The 14,613-nt window shown below is 47.5% G+C and overlaps 2 protein-coding genes across 2 annotated transcripts in view; both read left to right on the top strand.

Annotated features, from left to right (window-relative positions):
• DNAH14 (dynein axonemal heavy chain 14) overlaps nt 1-14,374 on the top strand; it is a 296,737-nt gene extending 282,363 nt beyond the window's left edge. The window contains exons 81-85 of the mRNA XM_029934922.1: nt 9,635-9,747; nt 10,561-10,700; nt 12,162-12,319; nt 13,442-13,588; nt 14,145-14,374. Coding sequence (XP_029790782.1) covers nt 9,635-9,747; nt 10,561-10,700; nt 12,162-12,319; nt 13,442-13,588; nt 14,145-14,357 — 771 coding nt within the window. The 3' untranslated portion in view covers nt 14,358-14,374. The remainder of the gene's footprint in view (nt 1-9,634; nt 9,748-10,560; nt 10,701-12,161; nt 12,320-13,441; nt 13,589-14,144) is intronic.
• Nucleotides 5,104-7,549, top strand: LOC115288665 (oligoribonuclease, mitochondrial-like). The gene is made up of 2 exons (XM_029936143.1): nt 5,104-5,180; nt 6,787-7,549. The coding sequence occupies exons 1-2, from the start codon at nt 5,104-5,106 to the stop codon at nt 7,538-7,540; spliced, it is 831 nt and encodes a 276-aa protein (XP_029792003.1). The 3' UTR covers nt 7,541-7,549.
• Nucleotides 14,375-14,613: the final 239 nt, after the last annotated feature.

Below are 14,613 nucleotides of genomic sequence, written 5' to 3'. Positions count from 1 at the left end.
CTTCCATCCAGTCATCTGCAATGGTTCTCCTTGCCTGCTGTGGGCAGGGTCTGGTGCCTGTGCCTTTAGTGGGCCGATCTGGAGCTGCAGCAGACCAGACCAGGCATTTGCCAGAGATGCGGTAGCTCCAAATGGCAGGGCACTGTCCCTGTGTTGTCTGCAGAAATTTTTATTGGGGGTTAGGGCTACAGTCAGACCTGATGTCTGCCCCCAGACACTACTGGGACCACAGTCAGACTGGTGTCTACGTTACCTTACCCTCCCCAGAGGGCAGGACTCACTGTGGAGTGCTGTGGCCCGTCTGGGCTGCTCATACACTGCTAGGTTTGTGGTGCTGCTTAGATTGGCTCCTGCCAAGGGCATGCTGAAGGTGACAGATCTGCAGAAGAGCAGGGTTGCAGGATGCAGTATTGGCAATCTGCATGGTCTCTGGGGGGCTGTGGGGGAGTTCAGCAGATGACGGGCTGGAGGGGACAGGGCACGCTGTTAGCATCCTTGGTTCCTTCAGGTGTGTCTAGGCTGGGAGAGGGAGATGGTGCTTGCTAGCTCCTAGGTTCCTGTGGGCGTGACCTGAGGACCTTGGTTCTTGTAGGCGCGCGCGCCTGCGCGCGCGCGCACACACACACACACACACACACACACACAGACACAGGCTCTGTGATTAGCAAACAAATCCCCCTCTCATTCGCCCCAGGGGTGTTTAAACTGCTGCTTCTGCACTGAATCTCCACAGGCTATTTGTTGTTCTGTCTCTTTAAGGGCAGGGACTCAGTTTCTTTTGCCCTCTGGCCCTCTCAGAGCAAAGCTGCTGATTTTTAAAGCTCCAGGACTATTTGTAAGGATTCACAAGTGCCACATGTTCTGGGAATTCATCTTCCCTGTGTACCCCATCCCTGCCTGTGGTACCTGGGGTGGGGTCCCCTCCTCTTCCCCCTCTACACCCACCATCCCTCTCGCTCCCACCAAGAGTCTGTTTGGCTCCCAACTGTGTCTCCCTTCTGGTCCTTTTCGATGTGGCCTCTTCTACACAGAGCTGTGGTGAGTGTACCCTGCCAGTCGTTGGGTTGTTTTCTGGGTTGTCTACACTGATGTGAGGTCACCTGGTTGTATCTGTGGGACGGGGTGACTGTAGTGTCCTCCTGTTCCACCTTCTTCCCCAGAAGTCTCCTCATGTCATGTAATTCATTTAAAATCTCAAATATTTCCAAAGAAAACATAAGCTACTTTTTCCAGTAAAGCAAGCTGGGTTATTTGGACCAATTTATAAATGAAAGCAACTAAAAACCCTTGATTAAAAATAAGTAGGGAGCCGGGGCTAAAATGAGAGAGCTTGTCGCTGAGCTGTGGTAAACTCCAGGTGCTCCTCTGGAAGTGGCTGCAGCCCAAGTCTAGTGTGAAGGGCACATGGAAATGCAATCAGAATGCCTCTCAGGGATAAGAGACTTTTGCCTCAGCCCTAGGGAGTTACACACATATTTTGCAAAAATAGCCAAACATACATAAACACAAGGACGGTGAGTGAGAACCATAGCAAAAATATAGAACAGGCACCTGGGTGGCTCAGTCAGTTAAGTGTCAGATTTCAGCTCAGGTCATGATCTCATGTTCATGGGTTTGAGTCATGTGTTGGGCTCTGTGCTGACAGCTGGGACCCTGGAGCCTGCTTCAGAGTCTGTGTCTCCCTCTCTCTCTCTCTGCCCCTCCCCCACTCATTCTCTGTCTCCCTTTCTAAACTAATAAACATCCAAAAAACTAATAAATAAATAATAAACATCCAAAAAACTAATAAATAAATAATAAAATAGTACAGATTAACCCAAACACTTCAGACATTTGAATTATCAGATATAGATTACAATAAAATACTTCCTGTGCTTAAAGAAACAAAGATATTTAAATAAGCTACATATTTTAAAGGAAGAAGAATGTTAAAAATGACAGAGCAAATTCGAATAAGAATCCAGAAACGAAAACTACACTAAATAGAATGTAATAGTATATATAGGTTTGGCAGGAGATTGGACATTGCTGAAAAGAGAATTAGTAAGCCAGAGAAAGGAACAGAAGAACATATTCAGAATGTAGCCCCAAAGAGACTGAAAGATGGAAAATATGAAAGAGCCAATAGGATTTGGAGGGCACAGTGAGAAGTTGGACAGGGAGAGGTTCAGGGAGAGGAGAGCAGACAGAGCAGAGGCAGTAATCGAAAGAGCTGAGAATTTTCCAGAATTAGCAGACATGAGAAATTCAATCCCAAGCAAGATAAAGTCTTAAAAAAAAACTTGCACATAGATACAGGGTCACAAACTGCAGAAAATCCAAGGAGAATCTTAAAAAGAAGCAAGGGGAAAAGTAACATTCAAAGGCGTGAGGACAGCATCTTCAGTAAGTTGGAAGAAATGAAATGTTACACTAAAACGGCACAGATGAAACTCTTGTTTCTAAATTGAAGATGAAATAAAATAGGCCCAAAAGAAAAGAACAGAGAGTTAGTTCATCATTAGCAAATGCTAATAATGGGAATTAACTGACATACTTCAGGCAGAGGAGAAAGGAAAGTCTGAGCGAAAGGAGGAAAGTAAGTAGTAAATCAATCCCGACAAAAATCAGGCTTAGTGTCCAGCTTTCAGACCAGGACACGATGTTGACTAGTTTAAGTAGATAGACCAAGAATAACAGATAAGCCAGGCCTGGGGAGTGTATGGAAATTTTAGATCTTGTATTATCAAGAAGGAGGCTAATTAACAATGACCCATAGACTCGGACAGATTACGTATGCATGCTGTGGTTTTTAGAGTAGCCACTAAAGCAGTAAAAAAAAAAAAATTGTACAACTTCCCGAATCTCAGAGAATGTTGTTTTGTGAATGAAGAATTGTTAAGATCCAAGATGGCATACACAGTCTGATCTCAACTTTGTAAGTATGTAAACCCTTGCACATGGGTATCAAGAGACATGTACAAAGATACTCAGAACATCGTTTGTCACAGTAAAGTACTCAAAACAGCTCCGAAGTGTCACCCACAACAGAATGGATAAACACATGGTACATTTCTACAACGGACAATACAGTCGTGCAAGTGAATGAGCCACAGCCTCATCAACAGGATGAAACTCAAAGATGATGACAAAACTGCACACAAAAACCCTTATGCACATCACTTCTCACCACTCATGGATTATGTCTTTGCAAACTTCGCTGCTTGTTGAAACTAATTTGTAACTCCTACAACTACTCTTGATGCTTGGAGAGTCACTTACAGAGGTGCCAAGTGGTGAAACATTTCAGTCCCCCCTGTGCACACTCCCCACTGAGATCAAACAAGTGAGGTCCAGCTTCTTCTTCTGGCTGAGTGTTAAGTGCTCTCTTCATTATCTATTTAATGCCAAAATTTTTCATATTTGTGTTTTGGTTGGTGATTTTGCTGCTTAAAATGGCAATGCTGGAATGCTGTGTGGAGTTCCTGCCCAGAAGATTGTGATGTGCTTTACAGAGAAAATACATGTGTTGGATAAGTTTTGTTCACTCATGAGTTACGGTGCTACTGGCCATCAGTCAGTATTAATAAATCAATACCATCAAGATGTCTTTAAACACAAACACGTGTACAACAAGATCATTTATTGATTAGGTGACAGAAATGTGAACAGGATCAATAGCTAAGCCCTCACTACTGCAGTGTTCATGGCAGCTTCACCACACAGAAGGTGCACCAGCTCTGTGAAGAGCCATCGATGGGGAGAGAGAGGGCTGGAAGGGAATGTACAAACATGACAAGTTTCCTCTGGGTGATAGAATTCTGAGTGAGTCTGTTCTTGCCTTCTCCTTTTTATATGTTCATACTTAGATGATGACACTATACTGCTTTTTTATAGACAGGAAAACACTGAATGGTCCTTTTAAATTAAAAAAAAAGCAAAACAGAAAGATGAATGATTACTGGGCCATAGCTTTAAGCAGAAAACCAAATCATAAAGGCACAAAATGTATTAGAACAAGAATAAAACCAGCTGTGAAGTTCTGACAGCGTGTTTTTTTTAAACCTATATAGGCACATCAAAAGATGCTTAATATCATTTATCAGGAAATTGTGAATCCAAACCATAGTGAGATACATTTTCACACCCACCAGGAGTAGTATCCAAAGGGCAGATAATAACAAACATTGCAGGGATGTGGAAAAGTTGGAGTCCTTGCGTGCTTGATGGGAACGTAAAATGGTGTGGCCGCTCTGGAAAACGGTCTGTGAATGCCTCAGAAAGGTAAACAGTCATCATCTGACCCAGCACTTCTACTCCAGATATATACCCGAGGGAAATTCAAACAAAACTTGCCAGGAATGTGCACGGCAGTGTGATTTGTAAGACAGAAAACACCCCAGCATTCCTGACGAATGGACAGAATGTCATAGGTACGCAGATGTGATACACACAAGCACGTCTCTACCGCAGAACATTCTTCAGCCATCAAAAGGACTGAAGTACAGACACACTACAGCCTGAATGACCCCCCGGAAACATTGCAGGAAGTGAAAGCAGGCCGTCCAGAAAGGCCACATGTTATTTCACTTCCATGAAATGTCTGGAATAGGAAACTCCACTCAACTGCGAAGTAGATGAGCCATTGCCTGAGGCTGAGGATTGGGGAGAAGGTGGGGGGAGGCTGGTGAGAGAATCCTAAAGGGAATGTGGGGTTTTGTCTTCAAGGGATGAAAATGTTCTGAAATTGATTGTGGTAATGGTTCCACAAGTTGATGAATATACTAAAACCCATTTAAGTGAGTAAGTCTTATGCTATCTAAATTCTATTTCAAGTTTTAGAAAACCTACACACAAAACCTGGAGTCACAGAAAGCAGTGACAACTTGTGCAAACTGGAATGGAAGGTTGAGATGCAGAGTCCATGAACTTCTCACCGTCAGAATGACAAGGTTTCAAGATCTAGAGGATCTCGGGGCCCCCATGCTCCAGCACCCTGAGACTTTACAGATGCAGGAACTGAGAAGCAGAGAGGCTAACTTGTGACAGGTCTGGGGATGCCCATGAGTTCAAGGCCAGGATGACACAATCAGCCCCCATTGGTCACTAGCAGCACAGTCACTCATGGCTGAGTCCGGCTCCCTGCCAGAGGGACCCGGGCTGATGCTGGCCAGGGAGAAATGTCCGGCTTGGACATTGAGGTAGGCAGCGGTGCCATTCACGGAGTAGACAGACAGAGCTGCTCTTTGAGGGCAGATGACCACAGCCTGATGTGGATGCAGAACATCTAAGTGTTTGGAAGCACTTTCAGGAGCAGCTACTGAAGAAAACTGGATGGAAGTATGGGCCACAGAGCAAGATTTTGGTAGATAAACATCGAGATAGAAACACAAACATATACAGGAGAACATTAGCCAGTGAGAGGAACAAAGCACGGACATCCCGTGGTGTGGATGAACCCTGGAAACATGAGCTAAGTGAGGTGACCAGACTGTGGAGGCCACAGCCATGGGTTAGATCTGGGAGAAGCTGTAGGAGGAGAAGATGGACTAGGCAACACCGACTCAGCATGATTCATCAGCATACAGCTTACAAACAGCACCCACCACTCATCCCGAGTGCCCTCCTCAGTGCCCATCGCCCATCTAGCCCCACACACTTCCCTGCAGCACCCCTCAGTTTCTTCTCTGTATCTAAGAGTCTCTTATGGTTTGCCTCCCTTCCTCTCTGTTTTTATCTTATTTTTCCTTCCCTTCCCCTATATTCATGTTTTGTTTCTTAAATTCCACATATAAGTGAAGTCATATACTTGTCTTCTCTGACTTTTCTTGCTTAGCATAATACATTCTAGTTCCATCCTTTTTGATCACCAAGTAATATTCCATTATGTATATGTGTGTATGTATATGTGTGTGTGTATCCATTATATTTATCTATATATATATATCCATGTGTGTGTGTGTATATATACATATATATAAACCATATAATTATCCATTTATCAATAAATATTGAGGCTCTTCCCATACTTTGGCATATGTCTCTTTAAATCAGTGTTTGGTTTTTTTTATCCTCTGGATAAATACCTAGTAGTGCAATTACTGGGTCATAAGATGGTTCTATTTTTAATTTTTTTGAGAAATTTCCATACTGTTTTCCAGAACAGCTTTTGCATTCCCACCAACAGTGCAAAAGTGTTCCCCTTTCGCCATATCCTTCCCAATATCTATCATTGCCTGCGTTGTTAATTCTAGCCATTCTGCAGGTGTGAGGTGGTATCTCGTGGTTTTGATTTGTATTTCTCTGATGATAATGATGTTGAGCATTTTTTCATGTGCCTGTAGGCCATCTGGATGTCTTCTCTGGGAAAGTGTCTATTCATGTCTCCTGCCCATTTCTTCACTGGATTATTTATTTTTGGTGTGTTGATAAGTTCTTTATAGAGTTTGGATACTAACCCTTTATCTGATATGTCATTTGCAAATATCTTCTCCCATTCTGTCAGTTGCCTTTTAGTTTTGTTGATTGCTTCTTTCACTGTGCAGAAGCTTTTTATTTTGATGAGGTCCCAATAATTCATTTTTGCTTTTGTTTTCCTTGCCTCTGAAGACGTGTTAAGAAGTTGCTGTGGCCGAGGTCAAAGAGATTGTTGCCTGCTTTCTCCTCTAGGATTCTGATGGATTTCTGTCTTACATTTAGGTGTTTCATCCATTTTGAATTTACGTTTGTGTATGGTATATAAGGAAGTGGTCCAGGTTCATTCTTCTGCATGTTGCTGTCTAGTTTTCCCAGCACCATTTGCTGAAGAGGCTGGGGAGGCTGGGGCTGCGGTGGCTCGGGCCGGGGGGTGCTAAGTGGCTCCCTGGGCTCCCGGCTGTTGCGAGGTGCGGGTGGGTGTCGCGGGCGGTTCGGGGCATGGGGTGCCCGTGAGGCTAGCGCAGCCATGGTGGCAGGGGAGAGCATGGCTCAGCGGATGGTTTGGGTGGACCTGGAGATGACAGGATTGGACATTGAGAAGGACCAGATTATTGAGATGGCCTGTCTGATAACTGACTCTGATCTCAACATTTTGGCTGAAGGTCCTAACCTGATTATAAAACAGCCAGAGGAGTTACTGGACAGCATGTCAGATTGGTGTAAAGAGCATCACGGGAAGTCTGGTCTAACCAAGGCAGTGAAGGAGAGTACAATGACATGGCAGCAGGCTGAGTATGAATTTCTGTCCTTTGTACGACAGCAGACTCCTCCAGGGCTCTGTCCCCTTTCAGGAAATTCAGTTCATGCAGATAAGAAGTTTCTTGACAAATACGTGCCCCAGTTAATGAAACATCTTCATTATAGAATAATTTATGTGAGCACTGTTAAAGAACTGTGCAGACGCTGGTATCCAGAAGAATATGAATTTGCACCAAAGAAGGCTGCTTCTCCCAGGGTGCTGGATGACATTAGTGAAAGCATCAAAGAGCTTCAGTTTTACCAAAATAACATCTTCAAGAAGAAAACAGATGAGAAGAAGAGGAAAATCATAGAAAATGGGGAAAATGAGAAGACCGTGAGTTGATGCCCGTTCCCTGCTGCCAGCACATAGTTCTCTGGAAAAGCAACTGCTGGTAGTTTCATTTTCTGTTCCTGCTGATGGCTTGGCACAGCGCCTTCTTTCAGTTAACTTGCGTCTCCAGATTATCCAGACAGACAGCACCTGACATCTTATTTTTCCCCTAATGTTCTGTTTTCATTTATAACACAGCAGCAGCTCCTTTGTAAGTACCAGGTCATGTCCATTTCTTGGTACATAATCTGCATTTGTTTTGTTTAAAATAATAATAATATAATAATAAAGCTAGTCCTATTGAAATGCAAAAATATTTTTTCCATTGGATATTCTTTCCTGCTTTATTGAAAATTAGTTGGCCATAAGTTTGTAGGTCCTTTTCTACTTAAATTTCATGAGTGGTGAAAGATCGGGATCCAATTTCATTATTTTGCCTGTGGATATCCAGTTTTCCCAGCTTCATTTTTTTTTTTAATGCTTATTCTTTTTCGAGAGAGAGACAGAACACAAGCGGGGGAGGAGCAGAGACAGAGAGGGAGACACGGAATCCAAAACAGACCCCAGGCCCTGAGCTGTCAGCACAGAGCCTGACGCAGGGCTCAGACTTGAGGAGGAGGAGATCATGACCTGAGCCGAAGTCAGACGCTTAACCGAGCCACGCAGGTGCCCCGAACCTCACTTGTTGAAGAGACTGTTCTTTCCCCCAATCTGTGTTCTTGGCACCTTGTCAAAAATTAGCTGACCACATATGCCTGGGTTTACGTCTGGGCTCTCTCTTCTGTTGCACTGGTTTATGTGCCTGTTTTTATGCCAGTATCATATTGTTTCTAGTACTACAACTTTGTGAGAAACCTTAAAGTCAGGGGAGCATGGCGCCTCCAGCTGTGATGTTCCTTTTCAGAACTGCTTTGGCTATTTGGGGTCCTTTGTAGTTCCATACAAATTTTAGGATTGTTTTCTATTTCTGTGAAAAATGCCATGGGAATTTTGATTAGGAATGTATTGAACCTGTAGATCACTTTCTACAGATTTTTCTGTAAAAAGAATTTTTCACAATATTCTTCCCATCCAAGAAGACAAGAACTCTTCCCATTTATTTGTGTCTTCCTCAAGGTCTTTCCCCAATTTTATATACATTTTAGTGTACAGGCTTTTACCTCCTTGTTGAAATTTAGTCCTAAGTATTTTGTTATTTGTCATGCTATTGTAGGTAGGATTGCTTTTGTGATTTCTCTTTCAGATGGTTTGTTGTTAGTGTGTAGCCAGGCACCTAGTTTCTGTGTTGATTTTGTATCCTGCAATTTTACTGAATTTATTTATTCTAACAGGTGTTTTGGAACCTTTAGGGTTTTCATTTTTTTTTAACGTTTTTCATTTCTGAGAGAATGAGAAAGAGCATGAGTGGGGGAGAGTCAGAGAGAGAGGGAGACACAGAATGTGAAGCAGGCTCCAGGCTCCAAGCTGTCAGCACAGAGACCAGCACAAGGCTCGAACCCATGAACAGTGAGATCATGACCTGAGTCGAAGTCAGATGCTCAACTGACCGAGCCCCCCAGGTGCCCTTTAGGGTTTTCTGTATGTAAGATGATATCACCTACAAACAGAGACAATTTTACTTTTCCCTTCCCAATTTTTATACTTTTCTTTTTCTTGCCTGATTACTATGGCTAGGACTTTTCTGTACTATGTTGAATAGCAATGGTGAGAGTGGACATCCTTGTCTTGTTCTTGATCTTAGGAGGAAGAGGCTTTTAACCTTTCACTATTCAGTGTGATGTTAGCTATGGGCTTGTCGTATGTGGCCTTTATTATACTGAGCAACATTCCTTCTACACCTAATTTGTTGATAGTTGTTATCATGAGAGGATGTTGAATTTTGTCAAATGCTTTTTCTCCATTTACTGAAACAATCATATGATTTCTTATCCTTCATCCTGGTCATGTGCTGTGTCACATATATTGATTTGCCAGTTGTTGATTTGCCAGACTCCCTGGCGAGTCTGTTACCAAAGTTTGCAGAGATGTTCCAATGACCCCAAAGACAAATCTGAAAAAAATTAAATTAAATTAAAAAGTGACGTGCCTGTCTCTAAATCCCAACAGAAACACGCCTACAAGTCCTGTAAGCCCCTGAGTTCCTGGGTTAATGATCTCATCCAGCGAGTGAATTTCTTCAACACGTGGGCCAAAATTGCTTACTCTGCAATACATCATCGGTATGGAGGAAATCCGCTTTATATCTCTCCCTTAATTTTGCTTAGAGTGTAATAGTTCACCGTGTAATTTCATACGGCTGGACTTTCGGGTTCTCAGAGCAACATGTGAATTAAATAAGGGGTGGGGGGCACAGGGACTGTTGTCTTGAGTCTAGGAGGGAGACCTGGAGACACAAGATGGCCAGGGTCCATCCATGGTCCCTCCAGTTGAGGACGGATAGGACCAGACCTGGTACATTTCTCTTTCTGTCATTCTACACTCTGTCCTGGGACACCAGCAGGGGGAAGTGCAAAAGGAAGTAAGAATTAGTTACGTGTAATTTTTAAATGTGTTTAATACACAAATCAAAATCATTAGAACGGCCCCAGAGCAGCTGACACTCAAGGAGTGCCTCTGTGTGTCACACATCCTCACGTAACTCTTGACAGTAGCCCTGTGAGATGCCGTAGGCCTGATTGTTCACCACCCTCATTTTAGAGATGAGTGAACGAGGCACTAGGACAGGGCGTAGCTTGCCCAGCATTTCACAACCAGCAGTTATAAGCATGGAGATTTGAACCCAGAAAATCTGTTGGTGCCACTTACCTCTGTCCTCTCAGAGTCCACAACATCCCTCATGGCCCAAACCCATTACTTTCCAGCAAGGTATGGTCTCACCCCTTAAAGCCACAGCGGTCTCCACTGAAGGCTGAGACGAGGGTCCCAGGTGGGGAGCTTGGGATGAAAAGGGTAGGAGGGGCCGCGGGGCGCCTGGCCGTGTGAAGTGTGCGATGACGGCGCCACTGACCCCGGCCCTGGTCGGCCTCCTCCAGGTACGTGAGGCTTGTCACCACCTGGAAGCAGCCTGTCCCGCCATCCACCCAGCTCCCCAGACGCTCCGACGATAAAGCCAGTGATTTCTTTGAAGGATTTCCTGAGCGATACTGGCTCCCAGCTTTCTTCTTTCCGCAAGGTGAGTGTGAGAATAGGGCCAGCCCCCACCCAGCCTGTGCACCTTCATGCCCGCCCCCAGCCTCCCTCCTCCCCTTCGGCAGGAGGCCCAAGCCCTGCACCTCCAGGGACCACACACTGGGGGGGGGGGGTCTCTCCTCCCTCCCTCCACTTCCCTTCCTCACCCCACCTCCCCCCACAGTAGGACCACCCTCTCCTGACTGCACTTGCCCCGGGCAGAAGGCAGGAGAGAACGGTGTGGGATGGAGCGGGAGAGGTGGGCAGGGCCGGCTCCCGGACGTCTGGGCCGTGACCTGTTCTCAGGCGAGGGCCCCTTGAGGTGACTCCGAAACACGGAGGAGCTGGGCACTCAAGCATCTGCTTTATTCTCCAGGCAGGAATTGGTGGAAGCCTGGAAGGGACAGGGTGAGAAAGAACAGTCACAGAAGGACACTGAGGGAGCAGAGCCATCTGGGCCCATGTTGGAGAGGGAGGCACCGGGTCTCGGGCTCAGGGAGCTGGGTGGCAGCTGATGTCCCTCACTGAAGGACACAGGGAGAGGAGCAAAATGATGGGCATGAGGTGGCTGCCACCTGTCAAGTCTGAGACGTTGGGAGAAGGCCGCATGGTGGGTAGTGAGCAGGGGCTCAAGGGGGCTAGAGCTCAGCAGAGACGTGGGCTCGACAGCATGCCGCCACATGAGCCCCTGGGATGGGGCCAGGGGTGCTGGCTGCCGCCAGGAGCACAAAGAGGTTGGTCTTGTCCCCTGGTGGCTGTGGAGCTCTAAGAGGCACGCAGAGGCGGCCCGGGGCGGGCATGGCTTCTCAAGCCTGGAAAAGTTCTGAGGAAATCAGAGAAAAAAGCCCGAACCAGGAGGAGGGCAGAAGTGAAGACACAGCCGGGTACCAACACAGCACCATGCTTCCCGCCGGCAGAGGTCTGGCTGCCCAGTCCGCAGTGTGGTGGATTCTGGGCAGAGGGATCACATGAGTCAGAAGCAGAGTAACGCTCCTAACCCAGCAGGTCGTGCAGGGTGGAGTAACAAGGCGAGGAGCCAGGGTAGGAGTGCTGGCGCTGAGGCACGGGATGCAGTCCAAACCTGCTTGTGTAAAACAGGGCAGGTTACAGAGTGGAAAGAAGGCCGGAGGCGTGGCTTCAGGTATGGCTGGATTCAGGAGGTCGCGTGTCCTCTGCCGCCTCATATCTTAGCTCTGTTTTCCACTCTGGCTGGGTCTCCTTTTTCTCCCCTGCACATTGCATTTCCCCACACAGCCAGAGGGAGACCCGGCTGCCAACAGCTTAGCAGCCCCTCAGGAAAATGTGCCTTCCCCTTCCCAGCATTTGTATGCCGTGTCTTGAGAAAGACTGATGTGCCCAGGTCTTCTCGTTGCCCCCGGGCCCCCAAGCAGTTGCCAGGAGGGAGTACGGAACTCCTGGTTCCCCCAGACTTGCAAGGAACTGGCCGCCGTGTTTCTCCCCAAAGCCTTTCTTACCACTGTGCTTCAAGACTACGGACGGTCCCAAGGAATCCCTCTCGACGCCCTCACATTTACCCACCGAGTGGTCTCGGACACCACGGACATCAAGGACGAGTTCTCCACAGTCCACAGGACCCTCAACGCCGTCAGGAGAGCCTTTAAGGTACCAGAATGCTGAAGACACTGGACAGAGTAACAGTGCAGCTGGCCCTTTCCCCCGCCAGCCCTCACCCGGCCGCCCCGGGGTCGCACACCACGCCAGTTCCAGAGCTGCGCACGGATCCTTGGTCCCCCTGCCCCACGCCTGTTTTAGGCAAATTTTTATTGCTTTTTCCCACTTTTTACAGTGACAAAATATACATAAGGTAACACTTGCCATTTCAACTATTTCCTTTTGTTTATTTTGAGAGAGCCAGAGCGTGCATGCAAGTAGGGAGGGCCAGAGAAAGGGAGAGGGAGAGAATCCCAGCAGGGTCAGGGCAGCGCCCCATGCGGGGCTCGAGCTCACAAACTGCAAGATGGAGACCTGAGCCAAAGTCCAGAGTCAGACACTTAACCAACGGAGCCCCTGAGGCCCCTTCTTTTCACTAAGTGTACACTAGGGTGGCCTTGAGCACGTCCATGCTGTGGGACAGCCCTGACGCCCTCCACCTCCAGAGCGGAGACACTGTCCCCGTGACCATCCATGCCCCGACCCGCGGGTCCTAATCACGTCTCCTTCCATCCCTATAAATCTGGCGACAGGAACCCTTCCAGGGTCTCTCCCTGGGACTGGCCCCTTTCCCTCGGCACAGTGTCTCCAGGGTTCATTGGTGTGGTGGCCGGTGTGGGAACACAGCACCCCTTGTCCACGGTTTCTGTGGCTTCAGTGGCCAGTGGTCACCAGTCGGGATCACAGGATCCTCCTCCTGCCTCAGTATCAGAAGGTTGACAGTAGCCCAATGCTGCATCATGTCCCCTCAGCACGAGGATGTTTTACAGGATGTCTTGGGGGGAGAGTGGCCACATTCATGTGGCTTTTATCACAGTATATTGTGATAACGGCTCTATTTTGTTCTTAGTTACTGCTGTCACCCCCTCCCTGGGCCCCGTTTATACAGTAGACCACATCAGGGGAGCAGATATGGGGAGACCCCCCTCTGTGTTGGGGTGAGCTGGTTTCAGGAGTTGAGGGGGGTCTTGGAGGGCAGCACTGTCTCCCCCATGACCATCCCCCCAGATGGAGCTTCTGTTAAAGGAAGCACCCCGCCCAGGGACCCACTCACCCACCTCTCTTTCATCTCAGGGAACGGACCACACTCACATCGGAGTTCATGTTTTTGGTTTATTCATCGAGGGGGCAAGGTGGAATCAGGAACAAAACATACTAGATGACTCGCTGCCTCATGAGCTCTGTCACCATTTTCCTGACATCTACTTCCTGCCAACAAAGGTAACTGCGTGTTTTCCATGAAGTCAGCCTTCTGGGCTTTCCCTCAGGGACACGAGCCATTCCTTCCTGTCCCCATTCCCTGTGGTTTCACGAGAGACATTTCATGATACACTTTAGACAGCGAGACAGCAAATATATATTTTTTTAATTTTAACATTTATTGTTGAGAGTGGGGAGGGGCAAAGAGAGAGGGAGACACAGAATCTGAAGCAGGCTCCAGGCTCCGAGCTGTCAGGACCCGATGCGTTCCTCAAACTTGTGAACCACGAGATCATGGCCTGGGCTTAACTGACTGAGTCCCCCAGGCGCACCTGGGTGGCAAACACTTAAAATAACCCAGAAAGTTGCTAGAACCTGGAACAGACGCTCCACCACCATCCAGTTCCTTCTCCGGACGGTTCTGGAGTCAACGGTCACACTGGTCCTCCAGCCACAGCCCCCTGTGTGGTCACAGAACCCCTAACCAGTCATGTGTTCCGTGTCTGGCTGTCCCCCAAATCTAGCACATGGAAATGTGAGCTCCTGGTTTGCAATCTCACTATTGATTTTTCTTAAGCTTTCCACCGAACAAGCAAGGACTTCGGACCAGACCGACGCACAGCGCTGCACGTTTGAGTGCCCAGTGTATCAGACACCTGAGAGGTCAAGAATTTTAACCACCGGCCTGCCTGCAGACTTCCTGACCTCCGTGCACTTACCTACGAAGAGACCCCCAAGTCACTGGGTCACCAGGCGGGTTGCCTTGCTGTGCGAGAAAAAGGAGAAATAAACCTGTGCACCAACCACCCACTTGTCTCTGAGAGGATTTATGATTTCAGCACCCTCCATGGAAACACCTGCATGTTCAGCCAGATTGGCCAGTGCGTGGGGTCTGTCCTCCCTCTGCGTCTGCTGCGAGTTCTTCTGGCTGCTCCATCCCAGGTGACTGTAGGTGCTGGGGAAGTGCGCGTGCCAGGATAGTGTGGAGGGGGCATCCAGGGGAGGGGGGTGTCCAGGGGGGAGGGGGTCCAGGGGAGTGTGCGTGC

The sequence above is a fragment of the Suricata suricatta genome, chromosome 3 (assembly GCF_006229205.1).
Source record: "Suricata suricatta isolate VVHF042 chromosome 3, meerkat_22Aug2017_6uvM2_HiC, whole genome shotgun sequence".
Taxonomy (NCBI): domain Eukaryota; kingdom Metazoa; phylum Chordata; class Mammalia; order Carnivora; family Herpestidae; genus Suricata; species Suricata suricatta.
The sequence above is the reverse complement of the archived record's forward strand: the minus strand, read 5'-3'. Positions and strand labels throughout refer to the sequence as shown.

Excerpts from the sequence above, each read along its gene's own strand:
- LOC115288665 (XM_029936143.1), top strand. The coding sequence starts at position 5,104 with ATGGCTGAGTCCGGCTCCCTGCCAGAGGGACCCGGGCTGATGCTGGCC. Across the intron at positions 5,181-6,786 it reads TGTCCGGCTTGGACATTGAG|AGGCTGGGGAGGCTGGGGCT; the intron begins GTAGGCAGCGGT and ends CATTTGCTGAAG.